The sequence below is a fragment of the Mollisia scopiformis genome (assembly GCF_001500285.1).
Source record: "Mollisia scopiformis unplaced genomic scaffold LY89scaffold_5, whole genome shotgun sequence".
NCBI lineage: Eukaryota > Fungi > Ascomycota > Leotiomycetes > Helotiales > Mollisiaceae > Mollisia > Mollisia scopiformis.
In genome coordinates, this window is record NW_017263585.1 from 751,985 (window position 1) to 778,158 (window position 26,174).

The window sequence follows — 26,174 nt, forward strand, 5'->3', positions numbered from 1 at the left end:
CACCAAACCTTTCAATCTATTGAAATTTCCCGCGAGAGGCACACCTCACTAAAGCATATGAAGTAGCATGAGCCTTTTGCACTTGACAAATGGAGGCTTTCGGTTGTATTTGGCAACACGACCTCAAAGCCTGTAGGCGCCCCGTTTTTTTACGCAAATGTTCTTTCAGAATCTAGGAGAGTACATGGGAAGTGGTGCTGTTTCTTGGTAGAAGCAAAGGCAGGAAAGAAATATGCATGCATGTAACTAGATTTTGTACGACTTATCAGAGCCATATTAGCTAAATCTAGGATGTACATTGTGGTTTCACGTAATTATCTACTTGAGATATGTGGGCGGGCTTACAGAAGGCTATAACGAAAATGGTCGCTCAAGGCTGGTAATCTTTTGCAGCCCTGCAGCCTTGGAATCATGCGCAACTTTTGTAATCGTAACGTGTAACAAAATTCCAGAGCTAAAATCTCAAAAAAGCAGAACATTTTGACACATGAGCAGAGTAGAACTGAGTAAACAAAGCAATTTGTTCATTTCATGCCGTGGCTGCCTTTGTTGAAAGTACTTTGCTCTCTTCCAATAGAAAACAGCACATTTTCAAAGCAAAGCTCACACGACTTTGACTTATTAGCTGGCTGGGTGTTGTTCTGATGCACTTGACAATTTCAAACATGAGCAATGACTTCATCAATCAATATACTGCACTTTCAAGTTAATATGGAGGTTCGTAGTTTTTCTTCCTCAATTGAGGAAAATAGTGGCAAGAGTCTCCACAATCCTGCAGGCATGTTTGCAAAGGCAAGGAAGGGGAGGGTGCAGCACAATTGTGGACATGGCCGAGATCTTTCACCTAAATCAACATTTCAGCATCATCGTCATCGTCATGGTTCATTGGGGAAATGAGCATCTTTGTTGCATCGAAGTTGCTGGCAGCTCCAGAAGATACAATCAGCCGTCTAATACGAGAAGTGATTATTGGGTGCTTTCCCACCTTGATAGTTTGCCTTTGTGTTGTCTTTCTATCGAAGTGAATGCGAAAACTTGCGTAGAAAAGGGGCTGGGAAAGCGCGGCCGCATTTGCTGAGTCATACAATTGGTCTACAACGACCGCGATTCACTCCTTCCTGCCTTCTCATCTCCACGTTTGGTAATTAGGTAAGGAATAATAAGGAATAATTTGTTAACCGCTCCCTTTCACCAAACTCTTTATTATATTTCATACATCTGTGGAAGTATGCAGACAGAAAACGCTCCGTACGGTACTTTGTACCTTACATTTCTTGCTTCACTATAGTCTGCCCCTTTCAATGCTTTTTCAGTTGCAAAAGTCTAGCCGGCTTGTCAATCAACCCTCAGCTTTGTTATATCGCTGCGAAGAGATCTCAAGATGTATCTTCTTTGGGGTGCCTTTATCTTGCAAGGTCGTCGTGCTGCGCACTCCCGCCTTGAGCAGCATGCTAGACCTTTTATCATTGAATTACAGATGCCTCCAATTGCGACGGGACCTTTTATTGTCTGTGGACGAGATGAGTTCTATAAATGCTGGGAAGTTCCCGTTTTGTTCAGCTCCATCAGACTTCCCAAGATTTCGTCCAAGATTGACTTGGATGAGCTGTGCAACACCGTCGTACCTCTGGTAACTTGGCTTGAAACAGACTGTTGCAACTCCGTTCCTTAAGTGAGCGGTGGATCCATGGCGCCGCTAACACGGGGACAACTGCGCGAAAACCAAAGGGCGAACCTCCAAGCGAGTCCACCAATTACCAATACCGCACCTCCTGCAAATGCTGGCCCAGTGCAGTCACACGTTCCTACTCAAGCTGCTTCAAGAGACTCCGAAGAAAATACGAGCGAGGGAAGCCCATCAGAAGGAGGGAATGACCCAGCAGTGATTGACGATGACTCTGAAGGCGGCCACCCCGATGAGGGTACCATCGAACATGATGGTCTGGAGTCTCGAGAAGGGAGAGATGCATATGAAAGCGATGAAGAGAATGGGATTGGAGAATGGAGTGGTGAGGAACGATACGACGACGGAGGAGATGGCGAGGCAAAAAAAGGGGCTGATGATAACAAAACAGGGAACCGTAGTGAGTACTACCCTGCCCCCTGTGAAAACTATAACAAGATCTGAAATCGGTTCTAGAAGCGAAGAAAGCAGACGACGTGGTTGAATCTGATTCTTGGAAATGGGCGTACGGTTTTGACCATTCATACAATGGGGTTCCGATCAATACCTTACAAGAGATGTTTGACCACATGACTTATAAGGTTCGTACGGAGTGCGAACAAGACCTTTTTGTCCTCTTGTGCGGTCTCGAGAGGCGCCCTTTGCGAATAGGCACGATGTGCTCCGGAACAGAGTGCCCAATCATTGCCTTGGAACTCTTTGAATAATGTAAGGTGAATCCTTCTCCAACGACGATACATTTCTTATATTGAACAGTGTTCGAGAGTACAGGAGAATATCGCTTCAGACATGAACATTGCTTCAGCGCGGAAATCGAACCTTTCAAACAGCGATATATTGCTCGAAACTGGCCGGATGTCTCAATTTTCCGAGACGTTACAAAATTCGTTCTAGTAGACCATCACTATCAAGGGTGAGCGGTCTTAACCTCATGGTTCGAAATATGTTACTGATAATGCATAGAACGACGGTCTACGGAAGTCAAGCCGAAGTACCTGCAGAGCTCGACATTCTCGTTGCTGGTTTTCCTTGTGTTGATTTCTCAAGATTGAACCACAGCAGGAAGACTCTTTATGAAAAGGGAAATCTGGCCATGTCTTCTCATGTATCCTTCTTTACATCACGCAGTCGAGACCGAAAGTTGTCTTATTCGAGAACGTGATCGCAACAGACGCTATCTGGAGGACGATTGAAGAAGATATTGAAAAGGAGAGGTATATGGCAAAGATCCTGAAGCTTGATATCAAAGACTTCTACCTACCACAAACTCGAAATCGCAGATACATGTTGTGTGTTGATCTGGACTTATTCAAGGAAAAAGATGAGGCGAGAAAGCTTCTGGAGACATGGGAAGCTTACGTCAAATGCTTCAAGCAAACGACTGCAGTCTCAGCTGAGACCATGTTGCTTTTGTCTGCGGAAGAGACACCAGAAGCATTTTCTCAATTTGGTGACCCTGAAATCGAGAAAAGGACGAAAAGGGACGATTGGGAGGATTGCAAAATCAAAATGAGAAGATTCAGAGATAATCTAGCACTCGGAACCGGTCGTTCGTTGACCTTATGGAATGAGAGCGGCTTCCGGGCTATCCCAGACTTTTGGACTCAAAAGAATCCTCCGTTGAATCGTATCTTGGATGTTCTTGAGATCTCGCACTTACGAGGAATCAAACGAGGATATGACGATCGGTACTACAGGTAGGTCCTTCTGTAGGGATTTAATTTGATATATGCTGATCTACAACAGTCAATCTCTCGATGTAAGCCAAAACATACACAGAGATAGAGGAACAGACAAAAATGGCATTTTCGGATGCATTACACCCGCCGGAAAGCCCTGGTTGACCGTGTTTGGTCGACAGCTGACAGGCAGAGAAACCCTCATTCTTCAAGGATTGCCACCAAATCGAATGGACCTATCATATCTCAAAGACAAACAAATCCAGAACTTGGCAGGAAATGCTATGAGCTCCACAGTGATTGGGGCTACCATGATATCAGCTCTGCTTGCTTTAGCCAGTTGCAAGGATTACAATTTCCGAAACCTAGTCTTAGACAGATTTGAATTCAGAACTGCCGTACTCTCTACGAATGAAGCCATAGCACAAGCTCGATCTACACGGAGACTCTGTGGTTGCGAGGGTCCCCACCGCACAGCGCACGAGACATTCTGGGAATGTCGTATTTGTTCTCATACTTCATGCCAGAAGCATCCCAAGAATCCGAAGCACGATTATCGGCCACCCTCGCTTAAAGCTTACCAAAATCCGGCAGACTTCGAGAAAACCTTGAATCAAGTTCTTCTGATAGACGAGACAAAGATCGACCAACTGCTCAAAGTCACTGAGATCGGCGACGAGGCTTTGCTGGGTCATATCAGCCAAGCCTTGAGTTCGCACACGTTCATGACATCGATAGAGCGTATGGATATCTGGCGTGTCACATACGAGTCGGATTATGCCAAAGCCGTGATTCAAATTTCGGAGAATGAAGTGGAGTGGCTCCTCTACGCAAAAGCTGCAACGAACTGGTCATTTGATGATCCTCGACGTGTTCAGTTTGAACAGTTCCCGATTGCAAGAATGAAGCCGGAGCTTGGTCAAGCAATTACCGCTGGGATGTTGGAGCTTTGGGTGCCTTCGAAGCGAGAGATACATTTGACACTGAAGAGCGATGTCGGTCTTGTGGAATCGTTCGAATCTCTCCGTGGTATCCCTGATTTCTTGGACACTAAGGTCTCCGTCGGTTTCTCTCTCGCGTTTCAGACCCAAGATGAGGAGGACAAATTCGATGTCACGGGCTATTACAAACTGCACCAAGAATGCGGTCAGGCTTTCAACTCGTTGCACGCTAGGGTCCAGACAGGAGGTCAGCCTCAGTTTATCTTCTATGATCACCAAAGACAGATGGGTGACCCCAGAGGACATTGCTATATACTTACACAAGACCCGAGAAGACTGAGATTTGGGGAGTATCGACGCAACATTGGACGCTTTTCATGCCGGCCCGCTTTTGATCAAATCAGATTCAAGGAAATTGCGGATAGCGAATCGAAGCGTTACAGCAAGTTGGACTATGAAGGAACGATCCTCGACGAAAGCCCTCTTGAAGAGCCGGTCGTCGAAATTCCTGTGGTTCTGTACGTCGATGGAACATGGTCAAAGGTGGCGACTGACGACATCATGAGCATTGATCCAGTGGGCAATTCTTCTGGAGAGTTCATCACATATCAGCACTTATCCATGCCACCACTGGCACCTTCGGTGGAATTTCTCGGTTGCAGCAATACCTGGACCATCTTCGATTGCAATGCCAAGATTGCGGAGAAGTTTGCAAACAGGTATGAAAAGAGTGTACGTGTTACGATCAACCAGAAGAACGCGTTAAGATTCTACACAGATTTTCGCTACCTGTTTGCTCGGTGCCTTGTGATGAAACCCCACATCTGGGGACTTGAAACGTGGCAGCAGGTCTCGCAGGATGAGGTAAAAAAACGGTGTCTCGAATGTAGCCCCGAACACCCAAAACTGTTTAGAATTCTGGCAAGTTCCAAGGGGGAAAGTCGAGTCGCAGTTTCCGAGGACACTGCTCAAGCAGGAGAATACGAGAGGAAAATGAAGTTGAGGCCGCCGCCCTTCAGTCAAACCTACTGTATTGAGGAAGAGCAGCTGAATTTTCGAATTCATCTTAACCCTTTGACGGTGGTCCACCAAGCAGTTGATGAACTCACTACAGATGGAAATCGAGATAATATCAAAGCAGAGTGGAGACTCGTCACAGATGACAAGTCTATGCCAAGAGATATCCTGGGCAGGTTCAAAGAGTGTGAGAGTGAAGAAGGTATCTCAGACCTGAAGTTCCCATCATGAAATTCCGAGAAACCTTTGCGGAAGGAACAACTTGGAGCTGCAAATTGGGCTTTGTCACAGGAGACGTACCCAGAACCTTTTACTGAAGAGGAGATTGTCGAGGCGGAATGTGCTGAATTCGGTTACCGAGTGTGGGGCAGAGCGACAAGAAAAGTTACGAGACGAGTGGGAATTCTGGCCGCTGATGTTGGGTTTGGCAAGACTCCGACAATACTGGCGCTGATACAACATGCTCAGGTGCGCAGCGAGGAGTTACATGGTTACATACCTACGAAGGCAACATTGATCTTCGTCCCCCGGCATATTGTCCAACAATGGAAGACTGAAATCGAGACCTTCACTCCGTCCATGAAGATTTGCACCATCTTGACGGCACAAGGCTTTGCAAAGTATACGGTCCAAGATTTCCGCAACGCCGACATTATCCTCATGCCACGGACGCTGTGCGATGACGCTCCGTATCTAAAGGCTTTGGCGAGAGTAAGTGGCCAGGCCGAACTCGAGAGCAAACCTCCTGCTCGAATCCAGTCGCAGTGGTATGAAACTGCCTGCGAGAAAATCAAGGGCCACGTCAGCGGTCTCTCCGAGTCCAATAAATTGAAGCAGGAAATCGTCCTCGAAATGTTCAGCTTTGCACGAGTGATCATCGACGAGTTTCAACAGATCAAACCAGACACGGGCCAAACGCTGCGACAAGTCAAGAGTCATGCGAAGTGGCTCCTTTCCGCTACTCCACCTCGAAATGGATTTGCGGACGTCAAGCTGATGGCTGATTTGATAGGAATCAAACTTGGTGTTGACGACATTTCTTCTATTCCAGCAGAGGACTGGACCCGTGCAACCAAGAACTTGACAGGTAAATTGGTTTTCTTGCTTGGGCGTCTCAACTAATATTCCATGACAGAATACGAGAAACTCATAATACATCGGTCTATTCCATCACTTCCCTGGAAGAAGCGAAGGCATGATATTGCTCAGAACTTCTTGAATCAGTACTTTCGAAAAGTGATATTATTTCCCCCTCTTCATTGGCACTTGGAACTGACATGTACTAGGACGCCAGTAGTGTACATATCGGAAAGATTGACAACATCAAGCTTGTCTTCCAGCCTCCAGCTGAGCGACTGAGCTACCTTGATCTCGAGCACGGAATAGCAGCTCCAGATCTTCCAGAGAACTCCACCAGCTCCAGAACCGCTGCTTACAGTAAGAGACCAGACAAGATAAGCGAGTACGATGAACAATTGAATAGCGGACATCGTGGGACCACCGACGCTACACTACTTTGGCGCGCGGCGCACTACAGCCCTTGTCAAAGGTCTAAGTCTCAGTCTACCAACGATATAATCCTAGATCTCCGTAGTGAAGATTACGGATTTGTCTCGAGAATATCAAGCTTATTCTGAAGAAAGTAATGTGGCTAAAAGATCAAGATGAGAGTATGCCAAGCCGTGGTCGATTCGCAGAGTTCCAGCAGCGTTTGCAGTCTTCTGCAGTTACTTTTGGAGATGCCGGCATTCAGGATAAGATAACACCGTTAGTCTTAGCCGCTGCCGAAAATGTAACTGAAGATGACTGGAACTTATTCTTCACTAAAGATGTGGAGGTGCAGGATCCCTACAGAAACAAGGCTGCAACAGAAGCCAAAGACAAAGAGAAGATCAAGCTAGAAGATAGCTTCGAACCGTATCCATCCGGCATGGTGAAACATTACGGTAAATTCATGCATCGAATGGAAAAGCCCTTCCGCCTGGCTGTTGGAAATCTGGTTAGTCTTGTCGAAGAGGCTGTGAAGCGACAACGCTCACTCAGATTTACCCAAGCAATATTCGACAGCTATACAGTCAAGCAAGTACCATGCGCCAAATGCCTCAAGACGATAACCTCACCAGAGGAGAGAATCATCCTGAGTAGGTGTGGACACACGATCTGCAAGTTGTATTCTGGGGAGCACTTAGCAACATGTTTGACCACAAATTGCGGCCAGGTTTGTTCTGGACAGCATCTCGATGAATGTCCTACTAATGAATGCAACGTGCGAGTTGAAACACATGAAAAGATTGGTGATAGCAAGTTGAAAGTGGATCAGGAAGTCACTTCGCTAGCAAAATCAGCCTCGATACCCGGCGAAAAGATCAATCAGTTGATGGCCAAGCTGAAATCAATCAAAGACATGGATGAGAAGGTCTTGTTGTTCTTTAACGACGACGGGACTAGGACCACGTTCAATACACTCAAAAGTGCCATGGATCTCGAGTATCTTCAGTATGCCACTCTGGTCGACGCAAGAGCCAAGCCGCTCAACAATTTCGACACTGTTCTTGCTGATTTCCAAACCGGAAAAGATGTAAAATGTAAGACTACAGCGAATAAAGCAACGGTTCTGCTCATTGACATTGAAGATGATTCAGCCGCAGGCAGGTAAGCTGGCCAGATTGCCAATGTGGAATACTTGCTAATGTCCTTAATAGTAATCTGACTGCCGCAAAATGGGTCATCTTTTTCTCACCGTATCTTACCATTGGGACGGATGCCCACGATCGCTACCATGCAACGATGAGACAGGCAATTGGGCGCGTGCGACGATTTGACCCGAAAGACAAGATTGAGACGGCGAAAAATGGTGACCAATTGGTTTGCGACCGCGAAGTTCACGTCCTACACTTTCTGACAGCGTACACCATGGACATTGATCTTTATGAGGAGAGAACTCGGAAACAAGTCGCTTTGCCGGTAGATGACGATACAACCGCCGCTGAGCCGGAAGCTCGTGGAAATGCGGAGGGAAGCGAGAAAACAGCAGCAGATGGCATTGAAGCAGGCTCCGAAGACATCTACAATGATGATGATGATAGCGATGTGGGTGATGATGGTCGTGATGGTCTCGATACAAGCCTTCAGCGCCCTACGGAAGTCGACGAAGGTTCTCAACAGAGTACTGACTCAGATGAAAGCGTTAACACCCGGGACTCAGATGAAAACGTTGACTTGGAGAAGCCGTTTCATCCTGGTCCGTATGCTAGTACTATTGCACATCTGGTTTTGGGACGAAACGGGAATGTTTGAGGGGATATGTGTGTGGATGCTGGTGACTAAATTGATGAGCATTGAGGATAACGATCTGATTGGCGTTGAAAAGACTGGAATTGACACAAATTGGAAAAGTAGCGTTTTGAATTGGATTGAGTGTGGATTTGGAGTTTGATTTTGTTGTTATTGGATTTCTGATCAACCACTGCTTTCCTCGGCCCTTGAGTTCAAGAACACATCCTGTGAATTTACATGCTGAGCGACCAAATTTTCAACGAACAAATTCTTATTCTACACGTCCCGCAGCTCCAGTCTTGACAGACTTGGACGACGGAGACTCCCGCCATACCAATCACAGAATGAGCAATTCGAGTTTGGATGTGATACAAGAGGTCTTCGCCGTCCAGGTTGAGCAACAAAACAATCTGTTGTGATACCGGATCACAATTCTAGGAAGTTTCTGTCTGAATCAGAGGACAAATGACATTCATTCATCATTTATTTTGGGTGAGATTAGATGCAACTATGCAGTGATTCACAACACGCAAATCCTGCCACCATACTTACAACAATCAGAAAGAGCGTTACTTGTTACTAACTACCTGTGCTTTGAAGATGTAACGAGACAACAATGGTAGACCTTTGAACATCATACAGGGTCAATATAAAGATGTCACCCGACGAAGGTATAAGATGTGTTGTATCACTCAGTCTCATATCGCAAATGTTGTAGATGCAACACATGAATGTGCAATTGACGGGACGGTATAATCACCTCGAGAATTAGGTACATCTGACAATTGAGAAATAACATGTAGGTTTGAAAACAAAATAAATTAAGTATTCAGAAATCCCTAAAGAAATTCGTGCTCTGCGCAGTACTAGATATCTATCACGAGTGTCTGAGACTGCTCAGGCTACAAACCGTGCGCAACCTCATGAAAGGGAAGATCTTGATGAGACCATCTTTACTTATACCAATCATAAGATCTGCACCCCTGAAGTCCAGAAAGTTCGATCTTTTATTAGTATCCAAGATCCGAAGGCATAATGATAATAGGCCATCATCGATCCCAACCGATGACACGCGAGCAACATATCATATTTTGTAGATGAATGATAATTAACAGAGTCAGATCCCCAAACTCTCCAATCATCTCTACGTCAGTTTCGTATTTGCTGTACATGTGGAGAGCGTGCGTCTGATAAAGTGGAGAGAAATCGTCACTGGCGTTCCTCGCCGTCTGCGAAAAAAAAGTACAACTAAGCTCATTCGAGGTTGTCGGAACCAATTGCTGCCAATTGCTGGGCCTCCATCCTGCGTAAGGAGTGTTGAAGCGGCTCGGGATTCGCAGGGTACGGCGTAGTATTGCGCAGCGTAAGCGCCAGAACTCGTCGCTGCTTGGATGCTACAGCAGAGGCGGCGTCTGTTTGAGAAACCCAGGCCTGTAGTCAGCTTGCCCAGCCCAGGAGCAAAGAGCCAGGAGGTCGAGAGTTGAGGCAACACTGCTGCTGGAAGCAACTTGCCCCTTCTTACCAACAATCACCCATCGAGACTCATCGACGGCAGCGACGACCCAGCAGATCCTGACTGACTGAAGAACTGACGATATCTCTGAAATCCCACTTACCGTAGTCATTCTACATTCTTCAAGCAAACCCCACACCGCGCATTCCACAAAGCACGCCCAGCGCCCAGCTTCACGAATTCTCAAACACAGACGAATCTCACACAAAAGTATCCGACGATATTCGCCCTCTGCCCCCAAGTCGAACGATACACCAGCAGATTCTCATTGCACGCAGATCGACTCGGCCATTGCGTTCCATCTGATCCGGTACGGAGCAGAGTTCCAGCCGTAGCCATTTTTTGAAGCGTCCTCGTTTATCAAGGCAGACCCGCGCTTGTTTTGAGAATCAAATCCAAATCCGAACGAACCCGCAACAACTCGAGTCCCAAAACACAACGACGAACAATACATTCACCCTCATCGCATATTTCGCTGTCAAGCGATCAAAGACGATAGCTGTGAATATACAGCCTCACGATACCACACCCTACGTTACTCACCGTTCTTGTGGTCCCTGTGGTGAATCTGGTCTCCTGCGGCGAATACTTCAAACTCGTGTGCCGTCTCTGCGCCCTCTACCTTTGACGTAGCTTTCTGCAGAAAGCTCCATTGAGGCCGACATTACTTCATTGTATGTATTTTGACATCTGCAGAGCGCGTTGACATTCACCACATCGCGCCCACCAAATTTGCATCCTCCCAACTTTTGTCAGCCGCATGCTAATCCGCCACGCGTAACAGTACCGGAAGTGATTCACAGTCCTCCATACAGCGAAATACAATTCTAGGAAGCAGATAATCCCCCCTCCCCTCTCACTGCGGAAACCACAACCAGAACCCCGTCACCCTTCTTCCAAGAGAGGATAGAAGCCATGGCGGACCAAAATGATGTCGATCTTGACTCCATCATTGATAGATTGTTGGAGGTCAGAGGAAGCCGACCAGGCAAACAAGTACAACTGCTAGAAGCAGAGATCCGTTATCTGTGCACAAAGGCTCGTGAGATTTTCATCTCGCAACCGATTCTATTAGAGCTTGAGGCTCCTATCAAGGTACGCAGCTGCACTCTCCGCCTTCTGCCAAAGTCAACAAAGCCGAATATGCTAACATATGCTTCTGCAGATCTGCGGTGATATCCACGGCCAATATTATGATCTGCTGCGTTTGTTCGAGTATGGTGGATTCCCACCGGAGGCAAACTATCTCTTCCTTGGTGATTATGTCGACCGAGGCAAGCAATCTCTGGAAACCATCTGCCTACTCCTTGCGTACAAAATTAAATACCCGGAGAACTTCTTCATCCTTCGTGGCAACCATGAATGCGCCTCCATTAACCGTATCTATGGATTCTACGATGAGTGCAAGAGGAGGTATAACATCAAGCTCTGGAAGACCTTCACTGATTGCTTCAACTGCCTCCCAATCGCCGCAATCATTGACGAGAAGATCTTCACAATGCATGGTGGTCTGAGCCCTGACTTGAACTCTATGGAGCAAATTCGTCGTGTCATGCGCCCAACTGATGTAAGTGCACATTTTTCCTTTTTCTTGCCGTCTCTCGGCGCATCGAGGGAGGGCTTGAGCTCTTACTAATAAATCTAGATTCCTGACTGCGGTCTACTCTGCGATCTTCTCTGGTCCGACCCAGACAAGGATATCACCGGCTGGAGTGAAAATGACAGAGGTGTCTCATTCACGTTCGGGCCTGATGTTGTCTCTCGATTCCTCCAGAAGCATGACATGGATTTGATATGCCGAGCTCATCAAGTTGTCGAAGACGGCTACGAATTCTTCTCAAAGCGGCAATTGGTCACACTCTTCAGTGCACCCAATTACTGCGGCGAGTTTGATAATGCAGGAGCTATGATGAGCGTGGATGAGAGTTTGCTATGCTCGTTCCAGGTTGGTGCCCTTATACCCCCGAAGCAGGCGAACTCTCTCTAACTTTTAATCTTCAGATCCTGAAACCAGCGGAGAAGAAACAAAAGTACGTTTACGGTGGCCTTGGTGCCAGTAGGCCCGTCACTCCTCCGAGGAAGTCCAAAAAGTAAATGAACAATTACGAACTTTCTTGTGTATAGCAGGTTCGGACGCAGATAAGCATGCCTTCGCGATTTCCCCTCGAGTCTCACGACAATGTTTCGCCCACGCACCTCGATCCGCCTTGCCTTTTTTCCGCGTACGCCTCGATCGATCGATTTTTGCCAGACCCGAACGTCTTCTCGATCTTGACGACTCTTTTCCTCATCATAAACATACCTACTGGTACGCGTGCGTACCTTGCGTTACGAAGCTTCCTCTTTGACGACGTATCCCAACTGTACACATCTCCTTTTTCTCATCGCAGAGCTATCACGACCAACGACCATACATCGCGATTGACACGAAACTACGACTTTGAAAGCGACACGACATGAAAGTTACACAAAAGAACGGGTTGATGGACAAGCAGGTTTTTCTTCGGACTTGGTTTCTATAGACTGGCTCTTCGTGGCTAGTTGGTGGCATGGCAAGGCTAGGAAAGGCATCTTTGTGTGTATATGAGATTACGATGTGGGAGAGGTTGCTTCTTCTACGCAATGTTAAGGTTACCTTTGTCTGTGTAGCACTCTCGATTCGCCCTTGCTTGGTTTTGCTGGAAGTGTGGTTGGTGGTGGGGTCGGAGGGGCGTTCTGTGGTTGGGGAGTTTTTCGACTGCGGGGTTCGTCCAACTGGTGGGGTGGATTGACTCGTGCATGCACGAAACCTCTTCTCTCTGTGCGCAAGTGATAACTGGGGTGGCCTCCTCTTTCCGTAGCCGTTTCTTCTGCCACAATTGCTCACGCTGATCTGTTCGCGGGTGAATCAAATTAATTTCCTACATCTTGTTTAGTTTCCCAGATGACTGTTGACTCGTGGCTGCATTATCGGCTTGTGATTTACATCCACTTGTTCGGCCTCTGCGTGCTGACTGGTTCTATCATGCATGATTTAAGGTTATTTGATGTTTAGTAGGAGTCATGGGATGATAAGAAGCTTTCTGTAGAGTGCTTAGAGGTCTAAATCTCAATTAGGTTTCTTCTATGGAAAAGGTTATAAGTTAGGGTCTGACCAGTCTCATCAGCTCAGCCTTGCCTTTTGTTGACGATAGTCCGATTCGGGCTAGCTCGCGCTCGCCAGGCTTGCTTGGGATATAGAAACAAATAAGCATTTTCCTAGCATCAAAAACAGAAAGATGTGTACTTGAGCAGTAGGGCGGCCGAATGGTCGAGCCCAGAACAATCGAATTCAGATTCTTGTTTCCTGCTACGATGTTTACTCATTACACCTCGCTTGAATCTGTTACCCCCCTAGATACTCTCTGGTTGGTATCTAGGAAAGGTTTTGCTATTCAATTCTTTCGAAAAGAATTTTTTTTTCTTTTTTTTCTTCCTTTTCTGGAGTAGCAAAGCTGGGCCGCATTCAGCTGGAATAGAGTTGTGAAGGTTGCGAGGCTATTGGTTAGTGCAGAGTTACTGCGTGCTGTTTTGATATTTGGACTTCTTGTAAGGTTCTGAAGTTACCAGGGTTGCAGATTTCTACTCTTGCTGGTTAACAGGGGTTTTACTTCTGGAGATAGATTTGAGGCACAGCCTGAATTATAGAAGGTGAAGTAGAGTGTAGTATACATACATATCAATATCAATCATATCAGTCAGGCTCGCGGCAGTTGTGAATGTAAAAATCGAGGACATCTATTTCATTCAACGTCCGTTACTCATTAAACATAAAGCATTACCTTATTTCTACATATCGGTTATTCCATCTCCATCTCTCATTTGTCCAAATGTTGACCATCAACCACAATCCTCACAATCTTCGCTCGGTCTACAAACCCCCGTTCCTTCCTGCTCCTCCACAACCACCTTCTCCGCCCCACTGGAACCAGGTCTGGAATTAACGTCTACATCCATGGGCGTAAACTTCCTCTCTCCCGTTGCAGAGTCAGAGGATTGGAGACGGTTGATGGCTCGAGGGAGGGCTGTTGGTTGAGTGGTAGTAGGAGGAGGTTTTGGGGTGCTTTTCTTGCCGTCTACGTGTCCGAGATCGCGAGAGGGGTCGATTATGTCGCGGACGCGGCGTTTGAGTTCTTTTGTTTCTGAAGATGGTATTAGCAAGGAGCAAAAAAAGCCTGGGTGGAAGAGGGAGGATTGGCTTAGAGAGAACGGTGTGGAGAGAGCAATATGCTTCTGCAAACATCTATGAATTGGTATACATCAAGATTACTTGACCGAGACTCATAGAGGAAGATGATGGTACTGTAAGAGTAGTTCTTGCTTGAAGTGAAAAGCGTTTTAGAATCAAAAGCAAAACATACCTGGAAAGCCACCTTCTGCTTTGCGATCCCACAACAAATGTTGCTGTATGGTCACCTTTCCTTCAACTCCAGAACCATCAGGAACAGCATTATACAAATGCACCACAAACGTCCCTCCCGTCGAGGGTTGTAATGCCACTTCTCCAAGCGATGTTGAGAAAGTCGACAGAAGCTCTTGAGCAAACTATCGCCAATAATCAGCCACTGACATCTGAGACATTCAAATCTTGGAGCATGAGCAAAGCGGCTTGAGATCTTCCCGTAGCCTGCAGCTCCCTCGTTCCACAACAGATATCCTCAAGAGGGAGAGATCGTGACACGCATCACGTGTCGGCAAGATCTCCGAATATCTGATACTTGGGATTTGCGGGGAGAGCAAGCCGCCCTGGCTGGATATGCAGGTTGTGATGGCTGAAACCGGGTATGGAGGATTTTGGGAACGGAGTTAGAGTGCCGCAGTGTCAGAGAGGAAAAAGATGAGATGGAACGAACGTATGCTGCCCTCAACATCCACTGGTATGATTGTGTCAGTGGTCTGTGATTCTCGGGGAAGTGAGGTGCATACTTTGCATTGCGTGCAGAATTGGATTGTGACGCGGGGAAATGGTCCTTGCTCCATCTCGGCGCTGGTATTTGTAATTGTACTGGGATTACGAAGTTCAAGAGATTGTGGCTTTTCGTTGACAGCTTGTGGCATCGATGTTGACCGTTTGCCTATCTGATAAGTAATTTGATATTGGATTCCCTAGATTTTGTCCGGTGCAGCTCCGCTTGGCACTGCCGAGATTGGACTGGGGAACACACTGCACCAAAAGCTGACAGAGCGAAATGAGAGGCAATAATTTCCAATCTCAACATCTGCTCAATTGATCAGAAGCCATTTGCCGGCCTGCTATTGTATTGAAAGGTCCTCATGTCCCATCGTGAAAAGTTATACACAAGAAGTAACTACTGCAAACACGAAATATTACATGCTCTTCCTCCCCGAGTCGTCGCAGTCTCATAATGACAAGTGACAACCAACCGCCTTTCGCTCAATGCAACGCTGTAGAGAGGTATTATTGCAGACTAATCCCGTACGCCAATGAACGCCTGTTGGTGGTTTTCCACTCTCTTCATCGTGGAAGCAGCGCACAGAGCATTCTATCCTATCGTTCTCGAGTGTTGATTCTTGTCTGATATTCGATTTGTCCACCTCTCACATCACCGAGCAGCAGCCTCCAGATTCTGTACATCGTATTAGAATGTGTTTGAATGAATAGAAAAATTGAAGATGCTCAAGAGCAAAGCTTGCGCATTGCTCAAAGGGAAGGTCTGTGGGTTCTAAACGGAGCCTGGCAGCACCAAAAGCAGTAAAAGAATCAACTCACGTTGTGGTGTGTACGGATCCTCGCGTTTGTCGACTGTTCCCCAAACTGATGGCACCATGAAGTCCTTCGTGCTGTTGGTGTAGTTGATAATGCTCTTCGCAGCCTGGGACACAGGGATACGCTCGCGCTCCAAATCCTCTCTCAGACGAGTGTTCAATTCGGTGAGACGTCGTAGCTTGAGATCCGCCATTGACTGCTTGTTCTTCTTCATCTGACCAGGGTCTTCGCGAGAGGAGTATCCTGAAGGCATTTTGGAGGTGATAGGTGCCCGAGGCGGTCGCGCTCCTGATGAACTGATTTGACAATTAGCAATTGAATGAGTCGACAAAGAACAATCTCGCGCACATGTAATTGACGGTCGTTGAGGTCTCAAGGTCTGCGACGAGTCGCTGAGGAATTTTTTGGACGATGAAAGAGGAGGTCGGTCTTTGGAGATTGCAAGAACCAGGAATGGTGCGCTCAGTTTAGTTAGGTAGGCTCAAGGCCTGAGGCACCAAGGCAGGAAGCTCAGCGAGAGTCGGGCCACTTCCCACATGTTCGCTTAGAGATAGTGTAGATTTTGAACTTTCAGCAAAGCGCACAAATCGCCATCACAAATCTTCGTCGCAGCCCTTCACGCTCTCTCGCGACGCAAGATCTAGTAGCATTCATCATATTCGGATTCGGTTCGAGAACTCGACAGTGAGAACTGCATACAAATAATCCCCGAAACCGATACCCCCGCGCGGGAGCTTGCCCAGCAGTATGTATATCTCCACGTCCCGCTCAGACTAGAACAAGGAAACAACAGCGAGAAACTGACAATCCTAAAGTGCCTCCACCCCCTCATCAGAAGCCGGAGAATGTCTTGAAACGCGCTCATGAGCTCATGGGCGTGGGCCAGTCGCAGGCGGCGCTGGTCCTTCTACACGAACATATCACTTCAAAGCGAAGCCGAAATGTTCCTATTGCGTCTTTGGAGCCGGTTATGCTCCTGCTCGTCGAGCAGTCTGTCGAGCAAAAGAAGGGCAAATTGGCTAAGGATGCCTTGTATCAATACAAGAATATCAGTCAGAACACAAATGTTGGCACGATCGAGGTAGGCGGACATAGCGTTTCTCTTTCATATTGGAGACTAACGCGTGCTACAGCTGGTTTTGAAGAAGTTCATCGAGTTGGCGGAGGAGAAAGTGAAGACTGCACAGGCCAAGGCAGATGAAGTCCAATCCGAGCTCGAGACGACTACCGCGACTGCCAGTGTCGACGATCTCGAAGCCTCCGAGACCCCAGAGTCAATCCTTCTTTCGACTGTATCCGGCGAACAATCCCGAGACCGCACAGATAGAGCTATCGTCACGCCATGGCTCAAGTTCTTGTGGGAGACATACAGGACTGTCCTGGATATCCTCAGAAACAATGCGAGATTGGAGATCATGTACCAAACTACTGCTATGCAAGCATTTGAGTTCTGCCAAAAGTACACCAGGAAGACCGAGTTCCGAAGACTCTGCGAGCTGCTCCGAAACCATGTCCAGACTGCTGCGAAATACTCTGCTCAGATGCACGCTATTAACCTCAACGATCCGGATACCCTTCAACGCCATCTCGAGACCCGTTTCCAGCAACTGAACGTTGCGGTTGAACTTGAGCTATGGCAGGAGGCTTTCAGGAGTGTTGAGGATATCCATACCTTGCTTAACCTCAGCAAGCGTCCCCCAAAGAACGTCATGATGGCCAACTACTACGAGAAGTTAACCCGGATCTTTTTGGTCGGAGAGAACTACCTGTTCCATGCTGCTGCTTGGTCTAGATACTACAACCTCCTCCGTCAATCTGCTTCTATGGTTGCGGCAGGCCAGAGCAAGAAAGCAGACAACCCGTCAACCTCTGAGGCTGATCTGTCAAAGGCTGCCTCTTTCGTCCTGTTGTCTGCTCTTGCTATCCCAGTCATCAGCACCTCAAGATCTCGTGGTGCTTTGGTAGACATCGATGAGGCCAAGAAGAACAAGAACTCACGTCTTACTCACCTCCTCGGCATGGCTCAAGCTCCTACTCGTGCTGTTCTCTTCAAGGACGCCATGAGCAAAGGTCTCTTGAAGCGTGCTCGTCCTGAGATTCGCGAGCTTTACCAAATCCTCGAGGTCGAATTTCACCCTCTCTCTATCTGCCAGAAGATTTCACCCATTCTGTCCAAGATTGGAGCCGACGCGGACATGGAGAAGTATGTCTTGCCACTTCAGCAAGTCATCTTGACCAGACTCTTCCAACAATTGTCACAAGTCTACGAAACCGTCGACCTTGCATTTGTTGAGAACCTTGCCAAGTTCCCGGAGCCGTTCCAAGTCACAAGAGACACAATTGAGAAGTTCATCATGAACGGTAACAAAAAGGGTGATCTGGCTATTCGCATGGATCATGCTACAGGTGTTCTCAGCTTCGATACCGATGTGTTCTCTTCTACCAAGGCCATCCACGCCGGCTCTGGTGGTGGCTCAGCTGAGAGTGAGACATCTTCCGTGCAAAGACTTCAAAATACTCCTTCCGAAATTGTCCGGACCCAATTGACTCGTCTGGCGAGATCTCTCTTCATCACCTGTCAATATATCGACCCTTCATTCAATGAGGCAAGAATCAGGGCACGAGATGCAGCATATGCTAGAGCTAGAGCTGGTGCTGATCAAGAACATTTAGAGACTTTAGCACGAAAGGAGGTCATCCAGAAGCGAAAGGAAGAGGCATCTGAAATCCAAGCTCGAAAAGAGAAGGAAGATGCCACCCGAAAACGAATCAAGGCCGCCCAACTCCAAGAAGCTGAAGATAAACGTCTCGCCCAAGAACAAAAGGACCGTGAAGAGAAGCGTATGAAGGCTGAGCTAGACCGTGTCCGAAAGGAAGAGCTCAAGAAGCAGATCGCAGATCTCAAGATTGGTCCCAAGGCCATTGATATCGATGTTGAAGATCTGGATAACCTCGATGCCAACCGTCTACGTGCTATGAAACTTGCTCAATTGGAACGTGAGAAGAACGACATCAATGAGAAGCTTCGTGTCACTGGCAAGCGAATTGACCATCTTGAGCGAGCATTCCGAAAGGAGGAAGCCAAGAAACTACCAGAGGACTACAATCAACAGCGCGAAAAGGACTTCGAAGCTTACCAAAAGACAAAGCAACAGACTCTCAAGGAGGCTGAGGCCAAGCACAAGGAGAACGTTGAGCTGAAGCACAGACTGAGTCGATTGGTTAGCCATTACGAAAGCTACAGATCCACGGTTGTTGAGCGGAGAAAGGATGAGTTCGAAAAGCGTCGCCGTGATGCAGAGAAGGAGCTCGAGAAGGCGATGACACTACGCAGAAAGGAGTTCCGAGACCGCAAGGCCCGAGAGAAGAAGGAGCGTGAGGACCGAGAACGACAACTACGTGAGGAGGAAGAGCGTGCTGCCAAGGAAGCCGAGGAGAAGGCCGCTCGCGACGAGAAGAAGAGACAGGAGTTTGCAGAGCTCAAGGCTATCCGCGAAAAGGAGAGACAAGAAGCTCTAGAGATGGCAGCCAAGCAAGCAGCACGAGAGGAAGAAGCCGCGAAACGCCGCGCTGAAGCCAAAGCGGCATCGAGAAGCGCTCCTCAGATGGAACGAGGCGGAAGTCAAGCTGGCGCTGGAGCAGTTCGTCCACCTCTGCCACTCGCTGGTGCCAAGCTCGGATGGCGCGAGAAGGAACGTCTCAGAGCTGAAGGCAAAGAAGTCCCATCTGAACGCACCGAGTCTCCCATGGCACGCGCCTCGCCCATGGGTCGCGCTGCTCCCATGGAGAGAACTGACAGTAACGAGCGTCCTACCGAGCGACCATCTGCTTCCGGACCTCCTCGTCTCGCTCTCGCAGGCGGCAAGCCAAGCTGGAGAGATAGAGAGGCGGCCAAAGCTTCCAGCGGCGGGCCATCCTCTGACAACACTCCTCCTCCAGCTGCTGCAGGCCGTAACGCTTCTGGTGGTGCACCCTTATTCCGCGGCCGATCTGGCAGAGGTGAGGAAGAGCGTCGCGACGAAGAGAGACCACCTCCTACGGGCGAGGCTTCTCTTAGACCCAGCGGAGCAGCAGGCAAGTTCGTTCCACCGCATCTCAGGAATAAGCAGTAGATTGATCTGGTGTGGTGTGGGTGGGTTCGGTGGCGTGTACAATTTTTGTCAGGGCGTTTAATGGAAGCAAGTAGCTGGCACGATCTTCTCTGAAAACATGCTGGTGGTAGATCAATGGAAACTGATTTCAACATTTTGACTCTTTTATGATCCGAGTGAGTGAGATCTTCAAAAATTGATGTGATCAAATGTGTCGATATATTGTAGGTCTTTCGTGCCGATACGTAGGTGACTCGTTTTCCCAATGGCTCTTCGAGCATTAATTAAAGATCTTGCCGATGAGATATGTAACAAAGTAAAAGAATGATGGAAATTGCCACGATTCCCCTCCGGAACAAAGGAGTGAAAATAGAGATTCTGGAGATTCTGGAAATTCTGGTGAATTTCCTAATAATAGTATTATCACAGATTCTTGCTAGCATTTTTGCTTATATTCTCTAATCATTATGTAAAATCCTTCCAGGCACCAAATTTACTCTATTTTATTTTATAGTATTACCTGACTCCTCGATAACTTTGTAGTATATCTTTCATCGTCTCGGGCTAGAAGTCTTTGGGGGAGTAGTAAAAAATTGATTGAACTGAGGGTGCTGTAGTATTTCTTCGTTTCTTTGAGGATGTTGATCATCCAAGGCGGAGAGGATTAGATCTATTGCTCAAGTCGAGTTATTCTTCAAGCATACTTATGTTTTATCCAAATCACACGTACTCAAACGAGAACTCTGCTCTGCTTGTTTTTAAGATTAAATTTATATTCCTCTCATACCCGCGCATTTTCACTACCCCTCCAAAATATCCCCATTTCCCCCCCTTTTCTCCCCCAGAAAAAGCATACAATAGATACTAAGATTAACACATTACAAAATAAAAAAAATTTTCTCCTCCCCCTTCATCTCCCATTACTTTTCCACCCTCTAATACCACCCCGAATTAAAGCTTCCACATCTATTACCAATATTAACATTCGAGTTCGCAGAATAACAGTCGTTCCACTGGTTCTGGCACTTTTGGCTCGCGCTGCTATACGTATCGCCCCTGGTATTGCCCTGGCATCCCTGGGCGTAGACGTTCATGCAGCTATTGTACTGGCTATCGCACGCGTCCTTGCATCCTTTGCTGGGGCCCGAGGAGCCGGAACGCGGGTACGAGGGGCATTGGGCCGAGTTGGCATAGGTGTACAGCTTGAAGCAGTTGCCGGAATTGTAGTCTGATTGGATGTTGTTGCAGGTGAGGCATGGCAGGGGGATGTTGCCAACTGGGGAGCTGGAGGTGTATCCCTTTCCTGGGTTGCTGGGCTGGGTGCAGATGTTTGAGTTGGTGGGGATGGGGACGCAGCTTGTTGTTGAGGCGGCAGCTTTGGAGGTGGTGGTTGGCTTAGCGGATGAGGTGCTGGCTGCTGGGCAGGTGTAGACACTGGTGGAGTAAACTGGAGAAGGAGCTGATGGTCCAGATGGGGGGAGCTTGGAGGTGCAGCTTGGCTTGTTGCAGTTCCCGCCAGGGCAGTACTTTTCGCAGTATTGCGAGATGGATGTGCACCAGCTGGAGAACTCAAAACAGTTCAAGGATGCTGGGAAACCAGCGTGGAGGAAGCAAGATGCGAGCTGGACGTTGCAAGAAGAGACAGCGGAGAAGCAAGAGTTCGAGTCAGTCCAGGTTGGGATGGGTGTTGAGCACCAGTTTCCGCATGAATATTCGCAAGTAGGTGTGGGAGTGGTGGTGTAGGTGGAAGTGCAAAGAGATGCGGTGGTCTTTGTGGAAGCTAGGAACAATTAGCATTGAATCGTAAGTGATTTTAAAAAGTGCTTACTTGTAGAAGTTGTTGGTGGCGAGGAGGTCGTCGTCTTGATCGTGGTCGAGGATGCTTCCGAAAAGTTAGCTTGGGCTCAAGGTATTGGAGATAAAAACATCACTTACTACTTGAGGTAGTGCAGGATGTGCTACTTGCTGGCTTTGACGAAGATGAGGAAGATGATTCTGGCAAGTTAGTGTCCGCATCTGAGATTGAGTGTTTGGAGAACTCACTGCTAGAACTGCTGCTGCTGCTGACCACACTTGATGTGCTACTCGCGCTTGAGCTAGAGGACGAAGCTTCTCGAAGTCAGTTCGTGCTTTTAAAGTATCAAGAACCCTCACGGATCACTTACAAGTAGTAGAGGTTGTGCAGGAAGTGCTGCTGGAAGAGCTGCTGAGTGTAGAGCTGATTGACGACGAACTTGATGACGACGAGCTGATTGATGATGAACTAGAAGTGGTGATGACAACAGATGAAGTAGAGCTGCTTGAGATCGATGTCGTGCTGCTAACGATCGAGGACGAAGATGACGACGAAGATCCACCACTACCGCAAGGCTGGCTTGACTCCAAATCAGTAGCAACATAGACGTTCAAGGCGTTGCTGCCACCGCAGGTCTCCGTGCTGTCACCTGTGCAGGGCATGTTGCAAGAAGTGGAGCTCAATGGCGTTGTACCATTGCCCAAGACGACACCACAGTAACACTCTTGTCCGAACTCAAGTCCAGCAATGGGGTATCCATTGTCCTTGCAGGCATACAGACATTCCTGAGTGGTCATGTTGGTGGTGGAGAGTTGGTCTTGTCTCCAGTTGAGGACTCGACCATTGGTACCTTCGGCATAGCAGCCAATGGATTGGTAGTCCGAGATGATGCTGTCGTTTACAACAGGGAAGGTGGGATCTTGATAGATGTTGAGGCGGTTGTTGGCACCACAGGTCTCGGAAGCGTTTCCGGTACATGGGACATTGCATTGGGATTCATCGACTTGGGGACCGTAGACGGAAGCACCACAGAAACATTCGGAATAGTATTCCAGACCTGCATATCTGTAATCGTTTCCTATTTCGAGGTCAGTAAGATGGAAAGCAGGCATGGGAGGAAGACTTACCCTTACAGAAAGCCACACAAGTTTCCACGGTCATGTTCTGGGTATTTGGACCTGTGTATAGAAGAGTATCCGGGTATGGACTACCCAAATTTTGAAAACATCCTGCATAGACATAAGGAGTGAAGTCGGTGCAAGAAGGTCCAGGAGGTTCTTGATTTCGCTTGACGATATCAACAGAAGGTCCGGCATTGACGCCAGAAAGGAGAGTAAAGGCTGCCGAAGCAGTAGCGAGAGACTTGAGGCTCAACATGATGGTTGCGTCGAAATGATTCCGTGTACTCGGTGAAAGAAAAGAAGGACGAGAGAAAGACGCAGTTTGATAACTGTTGGAGAACAAGTCTGAATCCGGACATGACGATGGAGGAAAGCAGAGCATATATAGCAATTACGCCTGGTCCGACCTTTCCCAAGTTTCCCACCTTGCTCAGCCGGCATCGAACCTTGTGATGATTTGGACAAGGCTACTCGAGCAAGAGTCCGAGAGCTTGGCAGGCACGCTTGAACCTTCCAGCCTACTTCGTACTGTACATGGCACTGTCCTTCCAACCCACGGATCCATGTTTCTCTGCAACTATGACTATTTTGACCAGCGTCCCAGGGACACCCCGACGCCAACACAAGCATCGTCGGCTAGGTACAGAGTCGAGTGGCGTCTGCATCGTGATGCCACCAGGGCTAAGCTTTGGACGAGGGTGAGGGTCCAAGCCAATCATCAGGAGAGCGAGCTTCCGCGAAGAGGAAAAAGCGCCGGAGAAATATTTGATATTGGGGTCGCATGAATGATGTCCAGCGAGGACCCGACGATTGGAATCGAGGCATTGAGCGCGAACACTATTCAATATTGTGGCTCGGCGTGCTCCCTGCGGAAAATTGAAGTCTCACTTTCCTGTATCTAGGAACTCTCTCGGTGGTGGTCTGCAAGTGTCACGGTTGCACGGATATTGTAGATAGATAGATAGCTGGGTGTGTTCGAGTCCTAGGTGTGCTCGGGGAAACCTTCGAAAGCGAGTCTAGCTCCAGGATCGAACATCACAAAATGTTGTTAGTTAGTCTTGGAGCACGGAGCATCTGGGAGTCTGTTGTCACGCAGGTCCCGACCAGCCTCGATTGGTCGAGACTGTGTGATGAAATGAATACTGTAGAGTCGCTTACAGCTGTCCTCTCCATTGTTGATTCCCGATTTGGATCCCCTGTGAATGCTCGAGCGGATACAAAATGCAGGAACAAGGAGAAGAGTCCGATCTTAGCGCAGTGAGGAAGGGTAAATAGGTACTAGTAGAAGCTCGGACGAAGTAGCCGAATCATGCTTAATTGGCTTTAGCTTCGTTATTCATATTCAATAGTCCAAAAATATGGATAACCGACTGGCGAACTGACTCTGACCTGATCTGATCTACGGACTTTCCCAACGCCGCCAGCAAACAGCGAAGAGCTGCAGACAGCAGACAGCAGACAGCAGACTGCAGACACGAGACGACATGAAGCGGCGGCGGCGGCGGCGGCGGCGAGGTGGCTGGCCTGCGACTTTTTGGTCGTATTGTCTCGCTTCAATCAGACCTTGAACCTAGGTAGAGACAGCAAACAGCGGAACTGCGGAGAATACAGTACCTGCACGCATGCACCGAGATTCAGCTCGACGACCCATCATGCGAGCCACAAAGAGGGTCTCCTCTGCACATTGATTCCAATCATAAGACATATCCTGACGGGAGATCAACCGGACTACCGTTGGCGGCGCGGCCACGGGAGTGTGAAGCGTGCGAGATGCCAATATTTCTCGTGGTCTCACGATCCACGTACTGTATGTTGCACGGCATAACACTGCTGTAATGTACCCAATTCTGGTGGAACTTTCATCTCAACTTGCAAACGTCAAGGTACGCCATCCTCTACGTGCCACCTTCTATGCTGAACATTCTGTCGCTACTGCTGTGCTCTGACTGACCTGCAGGTGCAGAGTCTCTTTCGCACGGTCTCTCGTATTTCTCCTGCAGCTGCTGACTTTTCCCCAGCGCCATTCACTCAATTCGGACGAAGAAACAACCGCAGCACCATTTCGAGCGACTTGTTTCGTTTCATGTTGCGCTTGGGGATCCTGAAATTTCTTGATCCGGCGCTGCCAGTTCTTTGGCCTTCTGTCAGGCACAATTAGACATTCTGGCCTCGTAGGTCGAGTCCGGTGCCAAATAGTCTAGGAGCTACAACAAGCGACTATGCGGTCCTACTCTAGTCCTACGCAGGACATAACAAGTGTGAGCCACATACGAAAATATGTATTACTTATCGAGAAAGGCATCAAATGGGGCTCTTGTACCCAACGTTCTCGTTGTGCAAGGTCCCTAGAGATTGAAGTAACATGTCTATTTGATACTAACTTTGACCGTAGAAGTCTGGAGTGACAGAAGACCCTTTCTTTCTCCACCGTACCAGATTCGATGTCTTTCGGGACCGCGATTGGGCCTCCGGGTAAAAGAAGGCTATCGGCACACTTCCTCCACAGACGGTTCCGCTCAGCTAACTGGGATCTTCCGATCGAGGCTCATGTCGATTCTAGAGATTCTATTCCGAAGACGTCCCGTCCTTCTCCACCCCCTGCCAGTCTCAAGAGCTTTCCTCTTGATGCCCCCTCTCGAACCATCTGTCCATTCGGCTTTCCCCCCTGAGCCTCTTTGATCTCCTTGTCCATCTATGCATCTAATCTTCCGGTCTTTGATCGTCAACTTTCTTACCTTATGGGACCTTTTGCCTTTCCTCCACTTCTGTCGTTTCTATTTCTGGAAAACAGCCCGACCTCGACTCGTGACTGCAGCCACTGAGCTGTTGCTGCAGAAAATCTTCCTCTAGCCTCGTTCCACTCCACTCCGCTCCACCTCACCGGAATCTGTCTCAGCCTCAAGATCGGCACGCACGCGCGAGCCATGCCTCTACAAGAAAGTACAAAGCTTTGATGCAAGATTGCCAAGGCGTTCTGGTGGAAAATGCAAATACATGAATAGTGGGAGGAGGCTTGTTGCAGAATGTCTTACTAGTTGAAGACATCTCCTACCACAAAGCTAGAAGCTGCAGCCTGGTGAGAAGGTTTCTGCAAGTGTAGATTCTCAAGTCACTTGCCCAGCACACTCTTTCGTTTGTGTTGGGAATGACAACTCTAAACCATGTCATCGAGCCCAATCTAGTCGTCTGCATGCATGTGCTCTTCTCGATATCTTTTCCGTGTGTCATAGTCCAGATTCTCCTCAGTAATTCTCATATTGGAAATCCAAGACATCACCTTCCTCTTCACTGTCGAGACTCGACAACAATTC

The 26,174-nt window shown here is 48.0% G+C and overlaps 7 protein-coding genes across 7 annotated transcripts; 4 read left to right on the forward strand and 3 right to left on the reverse strand.

The window, feature by feature from the left end:
- Positions 1-1,687: 1,687 nt before the first annotated feature.
- Positions 1,688-8,814, forward strand: LY89DRAFT_778739 (uncharacterized protein; the record flags this gene model as incomplete). The annotated part of the gene is made up of 12 exons (XM_018222234.1): positions 1,688-2,084; positions 2,141-2,269; positions 2,441-2,597; positions 2,648-2,706; positions 2,766-3,381; positions 3,431-5,523; positions 5,590-6,408; positions 6,457-6,557; positions 6,608-6,911; positions 6,965-7,462; positions 7,595-7,973; positions 8,024-8,814. 12 exons carry the CDS (start codon positions 1,688-1,690, stop codon positions 8,616-8,618), a joined length of 6,147 nt encoding a protein of 2,048 aa, XP_018075476.1. The 3' UTR covers positions 8,619-8,814.
- A 1,755-nt stretch (positions 8,815-10,569) lies between these two features.
- On the forward strand, positions 10,570-12,432 carry LY89DRAFT_427326 (Metallo-dependent phosphatase). Its single transcript, XM_018207446.1, has 5 exons — positions 10,570-10,784; positions 10,895-11,205; positions 11,276-11,677; positions 11,756-12,055; positions 12,112-12,432. Exons 2-5 carry the CDS (start codon positions 11,026-11,028, stop codon positions 12,202-12,204), a joined length of 975 nt encoding a protein of 324 aa, XP_018075477.1. The 5' UTR covers positions 10,570-10,784; positions 10,895-11,025; the 3' UTR covers positions 12,205-12,432.
- On the forward strand, positions 11,982-12,648 carry LY89DRAFT_427335 (uncharacterized protein). The gene is made up of 2 exons (XM_018207447.1): positions 11,982-12,055; positions 12,112-12,648. Exon 2 carries the CDS (start codon positions 12,256-12,258, stop codon positions 12,568-12,570), a length of 315 nt encoding a protein of 104 aa, XP_018075478.1. The 5' UTR covers positions 11,982-12,055; positions 12,112-12,255; the 3' UTR covers positions 12,571-12,648.
- Positions 12,649-13,880: 1,232 nt separating this feature from the next.
- LY89DRAFT_681731 (uncharacterized protein) lies at positions 13,881-15,209 on the reverse strand. Its single transcript, XM_018214360.1, has 4 exons — positions 15,055-15,209; positions 14,982-15,002; positions 14,490-14,673; positions 13,881-14,270 (listed from the first exon to the last, which is right to left on the reverse strand). Exons 1-4 carry the CDS (start codon positions 15,184-15,186, stop codon positions 13,969-13,971), a joined length of 639 nt encoding a protein of 212 aa, XP_018075479.1. The 5' UTR covers positions 15,187-15,209; the 3' UTR covers positions 13,881-13,968.
- A 194-nt stretch (positions 15,210-15,403) lies between these two features.
- On the reverse strand, positions 15,404-16,279 carry LY89DRAFT_681733 (uncharacterized protein; the record flags this gene model as incomplete). Its single annotated transcript, XM_018214361.1, has 3 exons — positions 16,205-16,279; positions 15,860-16,152; positions 15,404-15,716 (listed from the first exon to the last, which is right to left on the reverse strand). Coding segments are annotated over exons 2-3 (274 nt in total), but the record flags the coding sequence as incomplete, so codon positions are not given.
- A 158-nt stretch (positions 16,280-16,437) lies between these two features.
- On the forward strand, positions 16,438-20,100 carry LY89DRAFT_638996 (putative eukaryotic translation initiation factor 3 subunit A). Its single transcript, XM_018211599.1, has 3 exons — positions 16,438-16,601; positions 16,672-16,937; positions 16,990-20,100. Coding segments are annotated over exons 1-3 (3,246 nt in total). The 5' UTR covers positions 16,438-16,600; the 3' UTR covers positions 19,969-20,100.
- A 782-nt stretch (positions 20,101-20,882) lies between these two features.
- Positions 20,883-23,119, reverse strand: LY89DRAFT_729924 (WSC-domain-containing protein; the record flags this gene model as incomplete). The annotated part of the gene is made up of 6 exons (XM_018219420.1): positions 20,883-21,727; positions 21,776-21,829; positions 21,883-21,942; positions 21,991-22,056; positions 22,113-22,820; positions 22,870-23,119. 6 exons carry the CDS (start codon positions 23,117-23,119, stop codon positions 20,883-20,885), a joined length of 1,983 nt encoding a protein of 660 aa, XP_018075482.1.
- Positions 23,120-26,174: the final 3,055 nt, after the last annotated feature.